This window comes from Oryzias latipes, chromosome 16 (assembly GCF_053564925.1).
Source record: "Oryzias latipes strain Hd-rR chromosome 16, Olatipes_Hd-rR_3.1".
NCBI lineage: Eukaryota > Metazoa > Chordata > Actinopteri > Beloniformes > Adrianichthyidae > Oryzias > Oryzias latipes.
This window is the reverse complement of record NC_136252.1, coordinates 3,979,604-3,993,284: the sequence shown is the minus strand read 5'-3', so window position 1 is coordinate 3,993,284 and position 13,681 is coordinate 3,979,604. Positions and strand designations below refer to the sequence as shown.

General features: G+C 39.7%; 1 protein-coding gene across 5 annotated transcripts in view; it reads left to right on the top strand.

Moving 5' to 3' along the window:
• Nucleotides 1-13,681, top strand: part of LOC144984512 (uncharacterized) — a 102,951-nt gene that overhangs the window by 74,868 nt on the left and 14,402 nt on the right. For 2 of the 5 annotated variants that reach the window (XM_078933192.1, XM_078933194.1), the window contains one exon: nucleotides 5,081-5,131. The exons of 2 other annotated variants lie outside the window; for them this stretch is intronic. In XM_078933192.1, the coding sequence (XP_078789318.1) occupies nucleotides 5,081-5,131 (51 nt within the window). Of the gene's footprint in view, nucleotides 1-5,080; nucleotides 12,888-13,681 lie in introns of those variants that run through there. One more of the 5 variants, XM_078933193.1, reaches the window with a different exon arrangement.

Below are 13,681 nucleotides of genomic sequence, written 5' to 3'. Positions count from 1 at the left end.
TGCTTCCACTTCCCAGCCTGCCCCTTCTGAATCCACAGAGGGAAACATTAGGCAGACAGGAGAAGATTATGGTCTCTCTCAAGGGCCGCACTGGGAGGGTCTCAGCAGTGCGCGGTAGATGGCATCCACTCATCCTCTCTGCAGGAGCACAGCTGGCAGGTCCAAAGCGGAGAGACAGGCGGGTTCTTGCAGCCTGGCCTGCGCCTACACGGAGAAAATAAACCAGCAAAGCGCAGGCTGACAGACACCACAATGAGGATCAGCATCTGCTCTGCAGGGTTTCCACCCTGACTTGAAGCGCAGGCTTGAAGCGGATGGAAGATCCTGGTCGTAGAGGACGGCTTAAATGTGTTTGCCACAAGCTGTGAATATCTGTTTAAAACTGCACACACAGCAAAAGAGGAAAATGTGGTAAAAAGAAACAAAACAAGATCTCATAAGTAGAGGCTCTTTTCTCAGGGTTATGTTTAGGCCAGGGGTTCTGCAGCCTGAAGCTATTTTAGTCCTCCATTGTGGCTCTCTGGAAAAAATTGGACAATTTGAATAAATAAAAAGTTTGTTAGTCAATTTTGCTATTTATTTTATTCTATTGTTAAACTGAGGTGATGTTACAGGATTTTTTTTCTTTTTTAAACCACTGCTGACATTACATTAAATCAAGAAGCACTAAGAGTTTTAGCAGTCCTCCGTTGTGCAAACGTGTCCGATAACTGAGCAAACGGACGATGACGGGGTGGATCTATTGTCAGAGCGGTCTAGTATTAGAAAAAACTCATTTTCCTATTTTAAATCTTGTTGTCTTGAGCCAGCGTTCTGAAGTATAATTGCAAATCTACATCAGCAAGATCTTATTTATCATCTGATGTATTTTATTTTGAAAGGAACTTGTATGTGCTGCTGCCAAAAGTAATATAAGAGAAATGTTACGCTGATGTCATTAGATTTTTTAAATGTTTAAAAGCTACACTTTAGAAATGCTTGGTTTAATGGCCACAAAATCATAAACAGAGTTTCTTTTTGTAAAATAAACCGTCTCTCGCTGGTTTTTGGTCAGTAGGAAACTGGACTGAATGGCTTTTTTAGTTGCAGGTTGCAGATGTTGCAGGTTTAGGCCTTTGGCTTGAGCCACAGCTTGCATGAAACTCCTGCATTGTTTATTTAAGAACAAACCAAAATCAAATATGTGTTGGATCTGAGCCCCCTCCCTCTGCTACCGGAATGTTTGTATGAAAGCCAGTCAGTTCTCAGGGGTAGAGGTTGACGGAAGAAGACATCGCCTCCGTCCCTGAGAGATTGGTGTGCACAACACATATATTAATGCATTAAATGTGTTGACTGTGTTCAGCCCAGGGATGTAGGAGTGGGAGAGAGAAAAAAGGGTTAGGGAGAGGGGGGTGGGAGCTCTTGTAATGTGTGGTGTTGTCTTGTGCAGCGTGTCTAGCAGCAGGGGGAAGGAGCTGGTGGTGCTGGTGGGAGGGGTGTCGGAGTAATGTCGGCCAGATTATAAGGCCTGTGGTGAGAGATGAGGGATGGCCGACTTGTAAACAAGTGACAAGCGTCCTGGATGACAATTCCTAATCCATCATAGCGCTGTCAGCAGTGACCGGTGGGGTGACGGACAGGACCCAGGAGGGGGGACAGCTGCTGCACGTCAATCCACATCATAATTTGAAAAGATTTTCCTCTAGGAACAGAAAAAGGGGAAAAAAAAGACTCGATCAGCCACAGTCTCTGTCTCCGTTGTGTCCCTCACTTTACTACCTGCCTTAAGTGTTTGCTGCTTCAAAAGCCTGAAACAACACAAATGATTTGATTGGAAAAACTAAATGTATATAACTTGGAGCAGTGCTCCCCAACCTTTTTCAGGCCACGGACAGTATTTTTAACAGACTGGCCTGTACGAGGCTGAAGTGGGTGTCCGATTTTATAATTAGCTTCCAGTTTCTCTTAACTTTTGAAGGTCAAGTTTATCTTCATCCTCTATAAAGTTGCTGCTGCTTTAAACTTTATTTGAACACTAGATTTTATGCAGGGATCATTAAACTATGATATAGATCTTCTCTTCACCCATAACTGTCAAAGTGGAAGCTTAAAAAATCAAACCCCAACTTCAACCTCTTCCAACTTTTAAGGTGCGATGCATAAATAAAAAATAAAAAGGTCACTGAAACTGGTATTTTCTAATCAATAATATGAATCTCTGGTTGAACAACTTTATTAGCAGCATCCTCGTAACATTAGACAGCCGGTTGCTGAATATTCGGCATTAATAATATGGTCTGCAAACCAACTGTCCCAATTAACCCATATTTGGAGTAAAGACTCCTGGGTTCTGTCTATTAAATGCTGATTTCTTTTATTTTGAAGACAGAGGATCTTCTTTTTGTTTTCTCTCTGGGCCCTTTCTGCTAATAAACACTTTCCAAATACATTTATTTTTTGTTAATTTTGCTTGCTTGGGGGCTCCAATGTAGTGGTTGGTGCCATCATTTTATGAAGGTAGCAGATGGATTTTTGACATGTGACCGAGCGACTTGACATGCGTCAAGAATGAGTGGAATGTGGTGCAGAGAATCCAGTAGTTTTCCCAAACAAAACTTCCTTCAGAATAAGATTAAGAATAACATGGAAAAAATGTAGGTTGTTGTTTTTTCTTTTCCCTGCGGCCCAGTACCAAATGTCCAATGGGGCGAGGTTGGGGACCACTGACTTAGATGCATTGACTGTATACAGAGAACTGGATTGGCGACAGTAGTTGCCACAGAAACGTGACTCAGACCGACTCGGACCAATCGCTGTTGACTGGCTCCAACATGGCAACTGAATTGGCTTCATTTCGCTGGAGCCGGAGCCAGTAACGCATTTTCTACGGGTCACGTCACACTCGCTCAGTCCAGTTCAGTCAATGATTAGATAATAAAGTATTCTCTTTAAGATAACTTATTTCAGTCTTTCTTCATTTTTTCTACTGAATAAAGCTTGCAGCTCACCGCTCCCCCAGGGGATGGGTCAATCGGGAGAGGAATTTCCCCATTAAGGGATAAATAAAGTATACGAAAAAAAAAAAAAAAAAAAACCTCAGGTAAACTCATGTATAGTTGAGTAGGTTTTTTTTGACATTTTAAGCCCAAAAGTTTTCTTTCTGCACAGAACTTTGTAAACTGTTTAGATGTTGATAAATTGTATATTATTTAGTATTTAATATACTACTCAGCCTAAACAAACAATCTCAACAATAAATCAGATGTTATGTTTACTCAGTACTTGCGTCGTTTCAGTTTTTTACTTCTACTTAAGTACAACTGTTACTTTTAAGTAAAACATTAGGCTACTATTACTCTCTTCTCCATCTGTCATCAGCTGACTGAATGTTTGTTTGTATTCACACCAAAGTTTTATATTCAATTGAGATGAAGTGAGTTTTAACCCTGGTAAAAGAAAAGCTTTAACTTGGATGTGACGTGTCCTTTGAGGCAGCCCTCTGTTAGAGAAGAGTACCCTGCATCAGTAGATGCTCACTGAATGGCATATGTTGACATTACCATTCATCTGCCTGCTGACAATTGCAAGCACTGAGAACCGTGTTATGTTATAATGTTTTGAAGAAGAAAACATTTTTGGTTTAGTTTCTTTGCAAACTCAAAACACATGCAAGAGTTACAGAAGCTGAAGCCAACACCTAACTCTTAGGACATCCCTCCATCTTCAGAACCCACTGAATATTGTTGGACGAAGATGCAACACAACTACACACAGTCACACTTAGGGACAATTAAGAATCATCAATTAACCTATGGAGCATGTTTTTGGATGGTGGGAGGAAACCAGAGTCCCCAAAGAAAAGCCAGGCATGCACGGGGAGAACATGCAAACTCCACACTGAAAGGACCCAGCTGGGATTTGGACCAGGGTCTTCTCGCTGTGAGGTTAACCGCTACACCACCATGCAGCCTAACTTTTAGACCATAATAATAAAGAAGATTAGAGATCCCTTTGTTAACACCAAATGTCTATAGGCTATAGAGATCTTGACTATGGCTAAGTTAAATGAACATAATAGATAAACGGTCATTTTAGACTTTATTTTTTGTTTGTGAATCCATTCTCAGTTGACTTGTGGCTTGTTCCTGAACAGGTGTACACAGTCCTCATGAGTATTAATCTTCCTTGTGGCTGTTGGTGAGCTGATTTAGCTGCTGAAATCAGGTCAAGGCTGCCATTCTTTACTTAAAGACCTCGCTTCCCTGCCAAACCAGGATTTCCGGTTGAGGAGCCTCAATAACAACTTTGATGTGAGGCGCATCTTGGAGGGTAAAGTGAGAGGGCAGAGGGAGGAGGGCCGCACAAAGGCCCGACCTTCCCACTGCATCTGCACAGACCGCACTCTAAATGGCCACATTGATGCTCCTGCTTAGCTCTCTGCTGGGAGTCCTGATGGAGCCAACACTGGGGAGGCCTGGGCACCTGCCAACAGCCAGGGACAGATTGATTGAGATAAAGCCAGCTCTTATTGCATTATTCCCATGCACTTTTCCAGTTAAACCAATATTGAAGCTAATTACAAAGGAAAGCTGAAACTGTTGTTCAAACTTTTTCTGTGTGTCGCTTCCTTTGTCCCTCTTCTCAATTGTTTAACTGTTTCTGCTCTACGTTGGTTTTAGCTATTCAATGACATCCTGCTGATAATACTTGAGTTCTTCAATGGCGGCTTTCAGTATAGTTGGCTCAGCTTGCAGAAATTCTTGTGATTAAACACAAAATATGGAGAGAGTCCTTCTACGTACGTAAAGCAATGTCAATTGCAACGATGAAGGTGAAACTTAAACCCCTCCAAACCACTTTTTCATTTTTGCTCATGGAAATGAATTATTTTAGAGCTGAAATGATTTTGAAACTTTTATCGTGCCAAGTGGGATTCAAGGACAAGAAAAATCTGTTTATTGGAAACACAAAAGAAAAAAAAATGTTTTGTGTCGAACTTTCTGATGAGGTTGGATGATTTCTACAGAGGTGCATTTTGTTTTTGCTTTTTCTTCTTTTCTTCTTTGCTGCCTCACACATGGATTTGTTTCTGTCTTAGGGTCACCACCAAGACAAGAGTGGGAAAACTCGTGGAGCAAAAGGCAAAATGGTTTGTGTCGATTTCAGTAAGAGGGTAATAAGAGGGGGGCCAGAAATCAATACCAACATAAAATTGATTTACTGCGTGTCATAAAACATAAGTAAGTGCTGCGAGATGGAGAAAACCGGAGTCTCAATTTAATCTGCACAAAAGCTGCACTGTACAGATGAAGTTATATCAAGAGAGGGGTGATAGGAACTGAAAAAAGAGGGGTGGGGGAAATGAAGGGGAAAGAAAGAGGGGGGAGGGCAGAGTCGTCTGCAAGAGGGAAAGATACAATAAAATCTAAAAGACAGACACTTAATTGTCATATTAAAGACTCTCTCCAGTGCTTGGCTTAGTGGAAGGTTAGCCACCATTCATCATCTGGCTAACAGCCACTCGAATGAATTCACAATTAAAATCTGCTCAATTTTGTCCCTGGGACATTTTGGGAGCATTAATTTTTTCCCATTGATTCTGTAGCCCCCATAAATCAGAAATGTTGCCGTGTATATAATGGTTTATAGAGAAGGGATTACAGCGTTATGAAGCTAATGCAGCAGAACCGCCTCATTTACACACAGCCTCCCCGGCCAGTTTACAGGGGACTGACTTATTACACTGTTACACAGCGCAGCACAAACACCACACGCTCACTGCTTTAAAGCCACACCTGATGGGAAAATACTGCAGATTTATTCGTTTTTGTATGTTAAATGATACCAAAAAATCACCAAAGTGCCATAAATATTATATATCATAAAATATATATTTATTTTTAAATCAAGAATTAAAATGGAAAAGAAAGACAAACAAGTAGATGTCTTTACCTCAAATATTTAAATAAAAATAACTGTTTACATATATATACACATATATATATCCCTCACTGGGTAATCAAGGCGCACTGTCACTGAATAGTCTATTTACAAACTCATGTCATGTCGGCTATTAGGCACTGATCTATAAGGAGAAAATAAGCAAGACAAAGGAGTCAGAGATAAGTCCATCAGTCAGTCAGACTTTAATAAATGCGTTCACAGTAATTCTAGAACTTGTTTGAAACATGGCTTGTAGCATGCTACACATTACCAACATTAGAAGCGTTAGCCCTGTTAGTGTCTTCACCTGTAACTCCCAACCATTTTTTGCAAGACATAAAAACAGACTTTGTAACTACACCAACTCCCAACCTTGTTAGTAACATGTAAAAAAAAACACAGTGAGAAAACGCTACATGATAGCCACATATTTACAATAACACCCAAACAGACTGACGTTTTGACGTCGTGTAGCTCTGAAAATAACTTTTTTATCAGTAAGCACTTCCAGAACTATTCCATGTTTAAGATGCTCAAACTTAAGGCTCATTGTCCTTTTTTGGAGAAAATAAAAAGAAAGTGAAAAAAATATGGTGTATTACATCCATTTTTTTTTTCCCCCAAATCTACATATTGCTAACTGGATCCTTTATGAATCACCACAAAAACTGGAGTAGGTTTGGACAGAAAATCTAAAGTTTGGAATTCTAAGTCAAAAATCATTTTTACGTTTTTAAAGATACGTAGTTATTGGTGAATTTTTTATGCAAAGTATCATTATGATGCAGTGTCTTTCACTTGACACTGAGTAAACTAATGCACCATTATTTTTATTACATAATAATTTGATTACATAATATTTTGTTTATCCTTTCTGAGATTGTGTTTGTAGAGTCAGAGGTTCTGGTTTGTCAAATTGTTCCAAAAATGGTTTACAGTGTTTCAGAAAATAAGGGTACATGGTTACTTTCTTTTAATATGAAACAGGAATTCTTGTGAAACGACCCAATGTTTTCAACAAAAATTATAAAATCAAACATGTGGATAAATTCTACTTTTCTTTACCAAGGTCACTGTAGATGTGTCTTTTACAGGATTTTAGTAGTTTTTTGTCTATGGAATACAGTGAGAGTTTTCAGCAGTGTTTTCTGGGATTTTATTTTGAAAGGAACATAAATGTGAACAAAGAGCCAGCCTTACCAATGTTCTTCTAAGTGACACATTGTTGTAGTGGGTGTCTGATGGCTGCATCCCAGCAGCTCACTGATCCCAGAGATTCCAGCTCTTACTATATAGCTCAATCTGAGCCAGTGAGAACAAGACCCAGTGCCCAAGCATCAAATCATCATCACGTAAACTGGTCCTGACAACAGCTAAAAAGGTTGATGGATCATGTGGTTTTGTTCAGCTGAAGAAGTTTGTCCCCTGATAGAGCCCTTAACTCAAACGTGCACTCACTTCTTCACCACCAGACATCCCTGTGTTGCACACGCATTTGCACACACACGCACACACACACGCACACACATGCAAGCCACTCTCAGTGAGCGATCCAACCAAGACCAAATGACTACATTCTCCTCCCGGGTCAAGCACACCCCTTGACTGAACATGTCCTTGTTTGTTGATTTTCCCTTGAAATCTTAACAACAAAAGACGTGAATGTACAAGTAAGATGACAACAACCCTTCCACTGAATTTCAATATGAAGATGAAAAGCTGTAAGTCTTGGTGACAGCTCTTATGGCTCTGGGGGACCACATGTAAAAATGATGAATGTAAAGAGAAATATACATAAGTGCAATGGCCGGCTGTTATTGCCCTGCATGGCTTTTACAGACTGGCGACAGAGAAGGCACAACAGGCGCTAAGGTAAATGACAGCTTTACAATGCACGTAAAACCTCTGCATAGATATACATAACGGTACCTGTATTGCCTGCTTCTCCTAGTCTTAAGAAATTCACATGAGGAAGCTTCTAGAAGTCAGGCAAACAGGAAATGATCATTGCAAAATAACACAACCTATATGGACCTTTAACTGGGATAAAATGTTAGCTTTAAACTTCATTTTGACAAAATGCAGTAAATAAACGACCACAATTAAATAAAATTAAAAAGGCGATCAAGAATAATCATAACATTTAATAGAATTGAGACAGATGGTCATTAAAAATGCTCCACCTATCATGAATGACAGTTAAATAAAAATAAAAAAAACACCTATACATGGATTTTCCTACATTTTAGCTTTGATGTAAAGTTAAAGGCAGGGGAGTTGATAGGATAGTCTTGTTTTCTTAAAACAAGCCCACACTGGTCATTTAAAGTACTGCAACATCTGATACTTTTGGTTTGGCTGAAACAGAACATGAAACCTTCAATCAAAAATGTTTAAAAATCACATTCAGCAAACAAAAATGTTGTTTCATTGCACAATATTAAAAAAATAAAGTTACAAAGTATCCAATGCTGTTTTTTTGTTTTTTTCTTGTCTACGGTTCGGTTTCTTTGCATTACGTCCTCTGTAAGAATAATTGAAAGAGCTGGTCAAGCTACGCTCACTGAGGCTGGACCACACAAGACAAGCTTGATTCTCTGTGGGTTGCATTTTTTTCTGCTTCCATGTTTAATAGAACCCAACTTTCATAACATGTACTGTTTAATTGTCAGCAAACACAACAGCTGAAGCATTTTAATATTGAGACAAACGACCCTGCTGTAGGTTGTACTGCCCACATTTGGTCTGCCTCTTTTTACAGTCAAAGATGCCCTGATATCAGGAGTTCAGAATGGGTAGTGCTGTCAAAAAGTATTTTTTTACATGTGAATAACAAGGTTAGGAGTCAGCATGGTCACAGGAACATTTGTTTTAGGGGTATCAGTCTGTTTTTTTACACGTTGCAAACAAGGTTAGAGGTAAGAGGTGTTGTGAATACGCTAACGCTTCCATCAAACTAATGTTATATGTTATGTGTTGTTTTTTTTTACATGTGACTAACCCAATTTTAAAATCCCTGCATTGGCTCCCCATATGCTTCAGGATTGATTTAAGATACTTTTAACAGTTTTTAAATGTCTTAACGGTCTTGCGCCTTCTTATTTATCAGATCTTTTAGTAAAGTATGAACCCTTGTGGACCCTGAGATCCTCTGGCTGGTCTGTTAACCATTCCGATTGTAAAAAACAAAACCTATGGAGAGGCATCTATTCAACACTACGCCCCCCGTTTATGGAACAGTCTGCCAGAGGACCTGAGAGCCGCAGAGAGCATTAATGCTTTTAAGAAAAGGCTAAAGACCCATCTTTTTAACCTGGCTTTTAGCTATTTTTTTACTACCACTATTTATTTATTTATTTGGTTATTTATTTATTTATATTTATCCATTTGATCTTGTTTTATGAAGTTACACTAGATTTTAATGTGTTAATTTAATTTTAATTTAACTTGTTTAAATGTTTTATTGTTTATTGCTTTTATCAATATTTTTACTGTTTCATTCTCTTTGATATTTTTCATTCTCTTTTATATTTTTTTATTTTTTTCTGGTGCTTCCTCAGTTGGGACCTCTCCCTCTGGGTCGGATGCTGTTCAGCCACTGTGGCTCTGGATGGGGCCTGCATCACCACTAAGCTGTGGTGGAGCGGTCCCCGCCTGTGATGCTTCATTTGGCTGGTCATGCAACTGTTCACAGACAGGGAGGTTCCAATTATCAGCGTTTTATTATTTTTTATTCCTAATTGTCTTTCCCCATCAATTAGGGGGTGGGGGATGTGTAAGAAGTGTAGGGTTGTGTAGGTACGGGGAAGGGGGCCCTATTTTTATTTTTATCTATTTTTTGTGCTTGTTTATTCTAATCTCCATGCTTGTTTTGATATTTTTCGTTTTGTTTTAATTTAAAGCACTTTGTGTTATTCTTTTATATGAAAAGTGCTTTATAAATAAAGTTTGATTGATTGATTGAACAAGGCTGGGAATTAGCGCAGACTCAGTAATGTTTGTTTTAGTGTTATCATTCTGTTTTTTTATGTGTTGCAAACAAGGTTAGGAGTTACAGGTTTTGTGAATATGCTAACAGGGCTAATGCTTATTATGTGGCTAACATGTAGCGTGTTTCAAACAAGTTCTAGAGTTACTGTGAACACAGTTAAGAAAGTCTGACTGACTGATGGACGTATCTCTGACTGTTTTATCTCGCTCAATGCGCCTTATAGTTTGGTGTACTTTCATTTTATTTTTTATTTTTTTAACTTGTCCCTTCCAACAGCTAAGCAGACAGATGAGAGCTGAAGGCCTCTTGTGTTGGACATATTTTACTGTTACAGTAGGGGTTATGAAACTTTGACACAGCAGATGCATATTTGAATAAACCCCTTTTGTAATTCATACTAACATTTCTTCATCTGAACCATATTTGTAACAATTTTTTGCTGGACCGGACAGAGAGGAAAAGGAGGGAAAAAGAGAGGGATGTTAGAGGCGGGGGGTAGGAGGGTGATTATAGAAGGGGGGGCGGGGACCATGAAGCAGCATAAAGCAACAAGTTGCTGGATGTTTATAATTATTACAGTCAGATTTATAAGTAACAAATCTAGAGGGGGCGGGGCCTGTCCACACACACTCATACGTTATAACCATACCTGTTGGCTCCAAAAATGTTCACTAAACATGTTAAGATGTACGCAATACAACTAATGTTCATATCCACATACTTATGCATTCAGACCAACACATGTGAAACATTTCATTCAGTCACACAAACCACCTGTGCAAAGCTGAGCTAACAGCTGTGATAAAGTGAGTGTTTATGTTCTTCTGACGTGGATGATGGAATGTAAAAAGAAGGAGGGAGAGTACCCAGTCCACCACCACCCAGGAGTTCTGAGCATCCCCCCACCCCCACCCCAGACAGCCACCCACCCACCCACCCAACCCATAGTTGGTCCAGGAGAGAGCGAGACAGGGGCCAGCCATCCCCGCCCAGGAGGAAAACGCCCAAGTGAAGTGGGGGTGCACAAGAGGTAATCACCAGGCTCGCCCACAGTTGAAAATTTGGCGAGGCCCAGCGCTTAGGGGCAAGGACCAGAACCCCCACCACAGGGACACGGACACCCCCCGGCTCAGATGTGATGTTATCCCCGGCTCATGGTCTTGCCAAAGAACTCAGGGATCCCCCTCCCTGCATGGAGAGAGGACTGCCGGGCCCAGGAAGCCAGCACCCAAGGGACACGGCCGCCGTCGCCGAGGGCCCAGTACCCCCTACTACGAATGGGGTATGGGACAGATGGTCTGAGGTCCCACCTTCCCTGTGAAATGCATGTGTGTGTTTGTGAGCGTGTGTGTGCATGTATGTGTGTGTGTGTTGGAGTGTATATCTTTGAGGGGTAAAGGGTGTGTGTACTAAAGGGGTGCAGTTAAAATTGGGGGGTAGGGTACTGAGAGGAGATCTCCTGATTACTCACAGTGATATCAAATCACCTCCCCACCAAGGGTCCCTAAATGTGGGTGCGCCTTTTGAGTGACATAAATTCATATTTAGACCATTCATTGAAGGTGCGCCTTATAATCCAGGACGTCCTATAGTGTGGAAAATGCAGAAGGCCTATGTGAGTTTCAATGCTTTTCTTTGAAGTAAATAATGCAAAGTTTTGTATAAAAACTATGATAGTGATGTTTTACTTGATGATTCTGAATTCAGCATCGCTTAAAGATGCTGAATTGATTCATAAATATTCAACAAAAAAAATTTGCCATGAGTTTAAATTAGAACTATTTTTTTTTCAATGTTGTGGTTTATTTTACTACGCTTTGTTCCCATTTTTAGGGAGGTAATTATCCCTTTTTACTTCCACTTTGATTCTTTCACTTGGGGCAGCATAAGACACCTAAATAAAAGGAAGTAGAAAATGTACCATTATCAAATGTGTGAATTATTCACATAAAATGATCATGAATAATGTTTTTTAAATGACAGTAAATTGGCTCTTGAAAGAAAGAGCAGGGATTTACAGCGTCTGTGGGGACAAATATGCTGTGAAATAAATGTATGATAAAGAAGGCCCCATAATTCTACTTTCAGCCTAGATCTTTACAGTGCAGATGGGGCTTTCACTGTAGACTGGAGCCTGTCATAGAGCTCGGCATCTTTGAGATAAATTTTCCAGACAGTCTGCAAAATGCTCCCGAAACCAGTGACACGAGATGATTTCCCGCCTCTGACAAGCCTCAGTATTGAGTATGATAACACTTACTTTGTCTTCATCCTTGGCTGGAGTATAATATCAATCCGTTTGATGATCCAGCAAAGCGAGTTGAGCACTTGTGTATCAATCTTCATACATGGCTGCCTGGTGTCTAACAAAAAGCCCCGAATGGGATCATTCAATCACTCTGGGCTGTGCTGTGCTTGGCCATCTCTACGGCTCAAGTGTGTGACTATGAAAGCACACGGCCTATTTTTCATCCCTGTCTTTTCCCCATATCCATTCCTTTCACTTGCTGGGGATGAAGACACAAATTACAGATGATTCTATCACTCTGTGCTCGTCATAACTAAATGTTACATGATCAAATAGGCTTCAGTGTCATTCCTCAACTTCTCATCTCTAACCAGCCTTTCTCACAAACAAGAAGGCATTCCTTTTGTGTTTCCAGTGCATGAACCCCTGTAGCTGGACGTCAACACAACATCCTGCACATGGACATGCATGTTTCCTATAACTGTAGAAATTCTAAACAATTTGTGTCTTTTATAAAAAATAAAAAATAAACAAATCTTACTTAAATGGTTGACAGCAGTGTCGGGGTGAATAATAATTCATTTTATTTAAAAACATGTATGTTGGAGTGCCTCAGGGGTCCATACAGGGACCCTTGCTTTATACTTTTATCCCATCTGTCTGTAAAAACTATGCTGATAGTGAAGACCTTTATACTGGAGTATTAAAAATAGTTACAACATTCGTAAAGACCTTTAGTATTTTTTTTGCCATTTGGTACAAACATAACTAATTCTCAAAAAACATCCAAATAGAAACAAATGTAGATGTTTGAGTGTTACATTTAACTTAAATTTGACCTTTTACAAAGGTTAGCAATGCATAAAAACATGGATTTGCTAACTTTAATTTGCTTGGTAAAGTTTTAAAGTTGTCCAAATGTGCCTGGGTTACATCTGTGACATACTGAGTACAAACCTGGTCCAGGGCTAAGTGCATGGGATTCTTCTTTGTAACCACAACATGTCATTACTCCTTATTTTTTGACAAGCTGGAGAACATGTTTACATTTTCTTTTGTCATTTCTTAAAAAAAGAGTTTCTGACAATAGCAGTCTCTATGAATATGCTTTTACAAGTTTTGACAGCAAAAGAAGCCAGCACATAGTACATCTTATGGTAGTTTATCTATCTATCCATCTATTTTCTCAACCTCTGTATCCCTTTCGGGGTCACGGGGTCGTCCCAACTTTGGTTGGGGAAAGGCGGGGTACAGCCTGGACAGTCTGTCACAGGCCCTTCATGTAGTTTAATGGAATGTACATATTTAGATCATATTTTGTATCCCTTTTTAACCAACTCAACTTTTTCTCCATTAAGGCAACATTTGGGGTGCAGTTTAAAAGAATTTGTTACAATTTTCTGGTTAAATGAATTGATCCACGATGCGAAATGAGTAATGGCTAGCTGGTTCAATACAATGTCTAATTTAGTGTCAGTGCAGCAGGGTTTACTGCACTGTAAAAGCAAGCATGAGGT